Source organism: Squalius cephalus (genome assembly GCF_949319135.1).
Source record: "Squalius cephalus genome assembly, chromosome: 12".
Lineage (NCBI taxonomy): Eukaryota > Metazoa > Chordata > Actinopteri > Cypriniformes > Leuciscidae > Squalius > Squalius cephalus.
The window spans coordinates 12,006,378-12,017,011 of NC_137133.1; the positions used below are offsets into that span (position 1 = coordinate 12,006,378).

At 35.8% G+C, this 10,634-nt stretch overlaps 1 protein-coding gene across 1 annotated transcript; it reads right to left on the reverse strand.

Moving 5' to 3' along the window:
• Window positions 1-418: 418 nt before the first annotated feature.
• On the reverse strand, window positions 419-4,050 carry sox7 (SRY-box transcription factor 7). The gene is made up of 2 exons (XM_079888391.1): window positions 3,537-4,050; window positions 419-2,235 (listed from the first exon to the last, which is right to left on the reverse strand). Exons 1-2 carry the CDS (start codon window positions 3,766-3,768, stop codon window positions 1,301-1,303), a joined length of 1,167 nt encoding a protein of 388 aa, XP_079744517.1. The 5' UTR covers window positions 3,769-4,050; the 3' UTR covers window positions 419-1,300.
• Between the last annotated feature and the right edge of the window lie 6,584 nt (window positions 4,051-10,634).

Here is a 10,634-nt window from a genome sequence, read left to right on the forward strand (position 1 = left end):
CGACGGCCCGCCACGCACAACACCGAGAAATTACAGGTCAGCTTCTTGAAAGGACCTCAAACGGTCCAAAAAAAATGCATGGATAAAAGCTCCAAAAATACTGAAAATATAAATGTTGAGCTATAAATAAAATATTTCTAAGAGATAACTGTGGATAAATATCCATGAACAGTTATTAGTATTCTTTAACTTTCCATCAGTTTCTATACTCACTAATGATAAATAATAATTATAAATGAAAAAAAATATGTAACTGTCGTACTAAGTAAACTAAAAAAGATCTGATCTGAATAATAATAGTTACACTAAAAAAAACAGTAATAAGCAGTTTACTTACTACTACTAGCAGAGACCCCCCCCCCCCCCCCCCCAAAAAAACCTTGACCTGTAATTACAAAAGCAAGAGTCTTTTCTCCTGTATTTATATTGTGTTTTTATTTAGCCGCATCTAATTCAGATGGGACCTCAGAACATTCACTTAATATATCACAAAATGATGAGCATCTGCAACACTTTTTTTCTCAAATCCAGACCTACAGACAGAATCACTGTGTTGTACTTATATGGGCAAACACAATGCAATTCATCAAAAGACCTCATCATCAAGAATGGTGTTCAACAAACATCAATAATGAGCTACGTTACTCCGCTTGTTATTGACATCTGTGTGGACATCAAATGAGAACGCTAAATGTATAAACTCAAAATTTTATTTGAATTAAATTAATATGGCAAACCTAAATCGGCATACAATAGTATTCATTATTATTATTATTCTTTGAACTGTTTATGAGTATACATATAATTTTTTTTAAATGAATTTAAAGGGAAAAGAAAAGGCAACATTTCCTTCAAAATGATGTCTTATGAAGGAAGAGACCAGCCTCACTTAAATAATTCTTGAGGTAAAACAATTGAGGTTTAAAAAAACAAAACAACTGAATATATCTGGACTGAAAAACAAAACAAAAAAACAATACAATAAGCTTTAATGCAAAGCAATTCGATATATAAATAAGCTTCATCGCATATGTACATGCTTTTGTGGCAAGATATGAGAGCATTTCTATGTTTGTCCGATTTTTTTTTTTTTTTTTTTACTTCCGTTCTCCTTTTGGAAACAAAGATGGGAATGAACTTCAGTTTATTTTTTAATCTATGCATCCCTGAGGTGTCCTTTGACTTCCTGTAGCTTCTCTTTTCCGCTCCCTCCACAGCCCCCCTTTCACCTGCCAGTCATATTGCTGACCCACGTCGAGCCCACAGTCTCTGTCTGTGTCAATTGTCCCTGTTTTGGCGTTTATGAAATGCTGTAGTTGTTATAGTAGGCTGCCGTGGCATCGGCCAATACGGAGATGAGACTGGTTTCCGTAGCGCTGCTCGAGCAAACGGAAGCCGGCGTTACCTGGATGTGTCCCGTGACTGTCATCCCACCCTGCTCAGGGTGATAACTGGTGGAATTTAGGTACTGGTCGAACTCATCTCGGTCGACCTCACCCAGCAATTCAGCCTGGCTCAGCTGGTCCAGACCCTCCAGGTGCCCCTGTTCTGGAGGGGGTGAAAGCTGGCCGAGGTGCCCCTGGTGCCCATGATGGATCTGAACCTGTGGGAACGAAGGGCTGTAATAGGACAGTGGATGTGCTGGGATAAAGGTCGCCCCACTTCCCTGGTGGGACATCTGGATGTGACCACAGTGCAGAGGTGCCTGCTGGGAGTAATCAGGATGGTAAGGGGGTGGACTGCTCATGTGCGCCGGCGTGGGACGCCTGTCGTCTGGGCAAGAGTTGGAAGACGAGCAGGAGCTGGTGGAGACTGAGCTGGAGGACGAGTAGTAGGACTGGTGTTCATGATCCACGGCGTCCAGAGGCGACATCTCAGGTGGCGTGGGCAAGCCGTACGGGTACGTATCGAAGCTGCTGTTGGAACTGGCGGGGTCTCTGAAGACCCTGACGCCGGGTAGAGCTGCGCTTGGAGAACCGAAGCCGCCACTCACACCGCTCTCGTCGTCTTTATCCAGGGGGTGACAGCAGCGAGGATCCGGGAGGGAGTTTTCCGGACCGAGGGTGGTCAGGAGGAAGCCGGGGTCCACGCGTTTACAAATGCGCTTCAGTTGCTTCTTCCTACGGGGACGGTACTTATAATTGGGGTAGTCCTGCATGTGCTGAACCCTCAGACGCTCCGCTTCCTCCACGTACGGTCTCTTCTGCGGTGGAGTTAAAGCTTTCCATGACTTTCCTGTTGGAGAAAAAAAAAGAACGGACACATTAGACTCAATAATGTTTTTTTAAAGGATCTATTTGGAGTTTTTGAGATTGACCAATTACAAACTAATAGCTTGACAATCACATTAGTACCAACACAACATAATTACATGGTTCATTATAAGTATGATGGTCTTTACAGCCACATTTAGTTTGTCTGCTTATATTCTGCAACAGACAAAGCTAGTTTAATGTTTTTATAAGCATTTTTGAATATTTCAAAAGAAATATTCATCAACTATAATAGTTTATAATGTCAGTTACAAAAAAAATTCAATTTACACCACGGTATTTAACTTACTTTTTAACGGTACATTATTTGTTGCTTGGCATTAATTTTATAATGTTTGAATTCCAATATTGGCAGTAATTATATTGAGTTCATCATTTTTAGTTTTTAAAAATACTTGAAAGTGTTTTAAAACCAGAGCAGTATAGAGAAAAAAAATGTGTAGTAGTAAAAAACAGAAATGACTTACACAAGCAAATTACAGTTCCAAAACTTCTTATTAATTATCCAATGAGGTTTTTCATTTTTGTTTTATTTCTTATGCAAACCTGAAGATCAGACTGATTTCAAATGAATGAATTTAAAATTATTTGTATGTTATTTATATATTTAATTATTCTATATTATTTTACTAATTATTGTTACCATTACTTAAATGGTTTAAGTATTGACATAATTTTTACATTTTATATAGGCCTACTCTCTCTCTACATATATATATATATATATATATATATATATATATATATATATATATATATATATATATATCTTCTTTCTTTTTTTTTACAAACAAATTATTTTTACAGATTTATAAAGGCCTAGTATGCTATTTATGTTTGGAAAAAAATCTCCCACACATGTGAAATGATAAATGTGCCCTTGATCTAAATTTAATTAAATACAATCTAAAAATGTGCCGCATCTCACTGTGACTGCTTTATTTATTTCGGTTTTGTTTCAGTTTATTTTCAATTCAGGTCCGTTTCGGACAGATCAACGCTTTCTGTGTGCTTTCCGCTACCAAAAAGTATTTTAACTTATGTCTACAATTAGTTTACAATTATTAACTACAATTAGAAAGGATAAAACATCACACTTTATGTAATCAATGCATAAAACAACTGTGCAACAGAGAATGAAGTCTCACAATGAAGTCTCGAAAACTTGCCAATGACAATCTCCTTTAATAATAATAATAATAATAATAATAATAATAATAATGAGATGTTGATATTAATATTAGACAAATAATAATGTCTTACCCAGCATCTTGCTGAGCTCGGCGTTGTGGAGGTCTGGGTTCTGCACTGCGAGTCTCTTGCGCTCGTCTTTGGCCCACACCATGAAGGCGTTCATGGGTCTCCTGATGCGCGGCTCCGACACCTTGTCCGCGGGAGCTCTGTGAGAGGTGTGTCCGTCAGGTACGTCCGCGTTTCCCGCAGAGCACTCAAAGCTCTCCGGCCAGGACGAATACGCGCTTATCAAAGCAGCCATGTGCGCTCTCAAAACTTCACCTTCCCCTTTAATTCAAACTTTGTTTCTCTGGCGCGAATGTGACCTAGAGATTTTCTCTCCGTTTTGAATCTAAATCAAAGTAAAGGCGCAGTAAGAGATGAATTTGACTGAGCAGCTGGTGGTTGAAGAGCACTGTGAGAGAGATCGACTCCCTCCTCTGAAGCTGTGATTCACTGTTTCCTCCGGCATTGGGAAGCGCTTTATATGTGAGGAGCAGCTTCCAGCACAGGCCCACGGGAGGATCTCAGCTCCTCCTTGACTGCAACCTGAGACCAACGACGGTGAGGAAAAAACGAGGTGACAAAAATATTTCAACAGCTTTACTACTAAATCACGTCATTAGCTGTTGGTTGGGTTTGTTTTCATGGCACGTTGTTTTGATGGCAGTGATGGATAAGGCTGTTGCCCGTTTTCAGTCAATGTAGTAGACACTTCATAACAATTATTCAACAGACAAATAAGAGAATATAATTATTAAGACGTATAAAAATAATTATGCTGTATTTGTTTTCCCAGTTTTGTTATGTTCGTGAGACAGGCAATCTCGTGAGACAGCAAGGTATACCCCTATGTCATGTGACCTAATAAGTGATTGTGCCTGTTTTGTTTAAATAAAATGTCAGTCAGAGCGACTGGATGTTGTGAAAGATAGCGTATTTCGTGAGTTATCTGTGTGCTCTGCTAACAGGTTATATGGGCCCAGTCCAGTGAGAGTGTTACGGAATATGCCATAAGAGCTGAGAAGGCAAATCACTGCTTTGAGAAATGGAGGTTGCGAATCTGAGTGATGGCTATTGACTACTAACTAACACTAATAACGTTTTTTTTTCTTTTCTTCTGGTTTATCTTACAAGATAAGGGGCCTGTTTGGTTGGATAAACCGTATAATTGCAGGTTCTTCAATGGTTCTTAAGTTCAACAAATCACTTTCTCAATATCAAGAACAATTTTACTGCAGTAAACCTATAATGTGACATCACATTAAACCTATAATACATTAATTATAGTTAAACCTATAATGTGACATCAGGAACTTTTTTAATCTCCAAAGAACCATGGTTCTTTGGAGATTAAAAAAGTTCCTGATGTCACATTATAGGTTCTTCAGATCAAGGTATTGGTTTCTAGATTCTTCAAAGTACCAGAAGACTACATATAGGCTAGTCCTACTGTTTTTTACACAGTCCGTTATCTATATGACGACTTCAGATGCAAAAGCCTCTAAGTCCATCTAAAGTTTTTGTTTAATATTAACAGGTGGCTTCTAGAGGCTTTTGATACACACATATACATATATATATATATATATATATATATATATATATATATATATATTTGCGTTTTGGTTCAATTTGAAACATTTATGTGTAGGACTTGGTTATGTCAGGGATAATTTCTAGTTCATAATTGCGTGTTGTTATATCTGAATGTTTGTTGTCTTGATCCACAATGGTTTTATCAAGACATGAAATGATTAAAAATTCTCACTTACACTTTATTTTAAGTTGTCATTGTTACAGTGTAATTATTAAGTACTGAGTAATATTAATTAACAACACTTACTATCTGGGTTAAGGTAGGATTAGGGTTTGGTTGAGGGTTAGTCGCATGTAATTATGCATAATTTATTACTATGGTAAAGTACATGTAAGGACACTGTAAAATAAAGTAAGGACAATTCCTTAATTTTTCAATGTCAAATCGATAATTCACCCATCCAGCTGAAGTTGTTCTAAAATGTGGATGTAGGAAGCTATTTAAAAAATAAGTTATTTAACCAATAAGGCACAAGAGGCCATGCTATATTGTGAATGGTCACGGCTAAATTATTATTAGGCACAACCTGCATTAAAAAATAGCAATCAGAGGCCAGGACCGGGATTATCCATTTTATGAATTTTGATTTCAAATTTGGAAGCATGCAATAAATGATGATGCCAGGCTCGAGAGAGTGTGAGTGGGGTTATTTGGCATTTAGATATAAAATTTGAATAATTAACAATAAATGCATGTTGGGGTTGGCTGGCACTGATTTTTTTTTGAATGTTTTCACCAACTAGGTGCAAATTAAAGCTTATCTTACCGTTTGTTCCACTTGAGACATTAAGCAAATAAAAAGTGTGTTAACCAACACTGGTTTCCCCTTTGCTACAAAGGACTATTTATAAGATTATGTCGTCAATTGTGCATAGATTTTAAAAGATCGCAATGGTGGTGTTTAAATGTTGATTTAAATAGATTGCTATATTTAGTTGGGAGATGATAAAACCTGTTTTGATGGGGCCGTATGCATACATCCATGAAGCCATTCTTCAGAAATCATGATGTGTTTTACAGCTAGTCTCATTATTCATTTCTGCTGGAGGAAACTGTTATTTAACAGTGTCACAAGCGTGACACAACAGATTTCCCCGTACTAGATCTACATCATCTTACTCATCAAAACCGGTCGTTGTTTTCAATGATTCACACCTCAGGTAGTTCAGATCCTCATACTTCTAGCTTGAGGGCTGCTGGGTAGATTGTCAAGATCAGACGGTGGGGATCCTGTTGACAGGTAGTTCATGAAAGCTGCCGGAAAGACAGAAAGAGTTCAGAATAAACCCAATGCTCTACTTAAGAGAATCTGAACAGAGAAACCGATCCCATGTTTGACTTCAGTGAATGTTAGAAGTAGAATTTTGTGACTGACCTTTGAATTTGCTCTTGTTTGAGAGCTCGTGGTAGGTTCCAGTGCAGAGGACAAGCAGAGGATGAACACCATTAAAATGTGGGACTCATTCCTTGCAGGAACAGGAAGAGGAGCTTGATGCCCCAGATTGCAAAAAAAACAAAAAACATTATGACAGAATATGACACTACACTTACTGCTCTCTTCGTCATACTTGCATGTTTGGGTGTGAGGTGCAAACTGTTCACTCATTTGTGCCGATCACTAAAAATCTTTACTGTTCTGGATTTTGATGCATTATTTCATGTTTCATTTTATTAACGTTTGGGGAAACGCATACGTGTCTGCTTTGTGCCGAGTGTATCTGTCTATGATGAGTGCAGGGTTTGGACCATTATATTTGGACCCTGATGTAGCTCCGCCCCTTTTCATCAATGAGCTCAGGCACGTGCACACATAGACATCAAAAGGGGCTTGAGCACCTGCCCTTTTTATTCCTGGAGAGAAAGTGCCCTTTTTTCTGGGGTGTTTTTAAAAAAAAAAAAAAATTTTTTTTAAATAATATATATTCCTTTTTGCGCACAGCTTCCCTGTCAAACAAATATATTTGTTGAAGAATAGTATATCTAAATATCAGGGCAGGAGTTCTGAAGCGCTCCCTCTCTCTCTCTCTCCCGATTAAAACCCGATTGTATTGCTTCCGCTAAAGAAAATAGTACGCTCCGTCTCTACGGTTAGAGTCCATAGCAACGCTCTGTTTTTCATGCCAACGGTCTGTTATACTCCGCACAGCGGTCTCGTCAGTTATCAAGAAATAACACACCGCATTTTACATTGGAATTCAACCAAGTAATAAAATAAGTTAGTAATAAAATAAGCATATATCACCACCAGGTGATATGCTTTAGTTATTTTGTTTATCCTATTTACCTGCATTGCCCTGTCAATTAGATGCAAATGTGCGCATTTTAACTAGTTGATGCCTAATTTGCATACAGAACGTCCCCAGTCCCCAGACTTACATCAAGAGTCTTTCCCCCTGAAATTTAGAAATCTAAATTGGTGAATTTAGAAGAAATCTACAGATGCAAACAGATGGAGGATACACTCTAAAAAATGTAGTAAATCTGAGTAACTTCATCTGGTACATTAATAAATAAAACTGAGTAGAAATAAGTTAACATTAAACATTAAAAATAACAATATTTAACTTTTTTTATTTCCTCTAAACCTTTATAAAATAGTATTCCATACAACCACAAATACATACATGACATTGGCTTTTATTTAATTTTTACTCAATTATTTTGGTAAGTTTAATTCAAACAATCAAGTAAGATTTTCAGAGATTTTATTAAGTTAATAAAGTTAAATATTTCTGTAATATTTACTAAGCCACAGAATATTTTTAAGAGTGTAGTAGGTTTAAAACAAACTCCATCTAAATGTGGATTTTGAAGGTTTTATTTGATGATAGTCCTCCCTGCTCCTCAAATGTGAAACTAAGTCCATGTCAGTCACCATCAGTTATTGTGTATGTGTCTGTGTGTACATGCATAGCAATAATAATATTAATGTATTTGATTAAAACATTAAGGCAATTCAGTATTCTGATGCTTGGTTGTGTGAAGCTAAAAAGTTATTTTGCTTGTGAAACAAAAAGTATTTAAACAATTAATAAATATATATTTGAAACTAGTAGCATAGAAAATGTTTTCAAAACATGCACATTGTGGAATGGTTTCCTTTGCTGCTCTATAAACCTAGTGAATACTAAGGAGACCATGGTTTCTGTGTGAACTGATTATTTTGTAGACATCTTTTGAAAATGAAACAATTGCGTGAGTTTGAGGAAGATAAAATTAATTAACTTTTTAAATTAATTTTTTAAAAAGGAAGTCAGAGTTGCGTTAATATATATACTTTTTTGTTTAAAAAAAAAAAAAAAAAAAACGTAATTATGAGAAGTGCCCTTTATTTCACTTGAGCCCCTGCCCCTCAAAATGTCTGTGCACGTCCCTGAATGAGCTTATTGTGTTCAGTCTTCCGGTTTGTATTTCCACAGCATGAAGGAAAGATCTTATGGATAAGATGTTTTAGAGGCTAAACTGTAATGCCCCCTTAATCTAAAAAACTGTCCATCATTTTTTTTCACATTACCATATTTTCAAAGGGCCATGTCAAAATTTGGGGTCGGTAGGATTTCATTTTTTTGAACATCTCACTGCGGCTGCTCACCAATTTGATCAAAAATACAGTAAAATTCTGAAATATTGATCCAATTTAAAACAAGTCTTTCTTTTTTTAATATATTTGGAAAAGTAATTTATTCCTCTAATGGCAATACTCATTACTTTAGTCTTCAGTTACATGATCCTTCTTTGTAAATCCATGTTCTTTTTATTTTGGCCATAAAATATTAAATTAAGCAGTTTTTTCTAAATGGTAATCATGGGGTAAAGTGTGTCAGTCAATCAGCTAAAAGTGCTGGTAGTAACCGATTACATGTAATCTGGATTACGTAATCAGACTCCAAAAATGTATTACTTGTATTTAGACCTTATTATATTTTAAAATGCTGATAATCAAATTATAACTTTTTTACGGATTACATTATTGCATTTTTCACACAATGGCATCTTTATTAAAAAATCAGATTGTGTGTCATACTGTTTAGCTTTGCAAGTTACTTGATATATAGCTGTGAAACACTGTCTTCATCATATACGGTGACCTTCGATAATTACTGATCTGGACAAAATTCTGGACAATATTTCAAATAAAACTTTAAATGTGTAATATCATTGCCATTTTCATATGTATTATTGTTTGTTCATGTAATGCAGGGATTCACAAACTTTTTTTTGTCAGACAAACCTCTTTGACCTAAAATATTTACTTGGAGACCCGAGGTTTTTCAATTTTTCAATAATTGAACAGCACATTTGCATGTTCACAGCTCTCTGATGTCGAATAATGGTTACATTGACATGCAGGTAAACAAATAAAATATTAATATTTTTAAAATATTTTATTCATTTTAATTCTACATTTGTACCCCTCTGCAGTTCTTTCATTAACCCCAGTTTGGGGAAACCCTGGCACAATAATGCTTAATGCATTTCATGTTGTTGAAAACAAAGAATGGAAAAAAAACATTCTTTACCCTTTAAAAAAAAAAAAAAGAAATATCAATATGGTACACAATAATCCCATTCAAATCAATGTGATAAACGAGTTAGGTCAAATGGTATCTAAAAGTAATCAAAAATTAGTCAGAATACATTACCTATAATGAGAAATCTAGATTCCGTTACGAACTACAATTTTCGTCATGTAATTTGTAATCAGTAACGGACTACGCCTACAATTTACTAAATAAAAACCTTTTCCTGATTACATTTATTAACTTGTTTATAATGTTTTGCAAAATTTTCATTCAGTTAACTGAAATATTTTCAACAATTATTGCCTTTACCTATAAAATTAAATCAGGATCAAATACAATATCACAATATTATCAATAGTAAGCACCCATGGAACAAGATTTAATTTCGGTCGCTGGCCCCCCTTATAAATTTAACATGACACAGCTTACCCCTATTGTGGGACAAGTTATGTCACTGGACCACTTTATTTAAATATGTATATTTAAAAGCTCATTTATCCTTTGCAAGAAGGCAAAATAAGCTAAATGTGATGATCCTCCTATTCCAATTTAAGGATTTAATCTGCCCTTTATATGTTTTTTTAAAGAACAATTGAAACAATGTCCATCTTCTTATCCCTCTCCTTTTGACAAGCACCTCAAAAGATTCTGGACATGGACCGTGGGAATAGGTAGGATGTAGCTCTATTATTTGATCATCATAAACGGGTTTGGCGATGCTTTCAGATTTACCTCAGGAGCAGATGCCATTTATAGCAGCAGTCAAGACATGTAAACAAACTAAGCCATTGCTGTTCGGCAGATTCTACAATTATTGTTCGGAGTAACATAAGCTGTCTGTTTCCTTTTCCCTCTTTTTGCTCCATACGCCCACTCGGACTCCAAACAAGATTATCTTGTTGGGGTTTCTGCTATTCTCTCAAAACGGCGTATTCTTGAAAATGTTACTTTTTGCTCAAGTCTCTTTAATTCATTCTTGACAGATGCCCACACAGGTGAACAAAC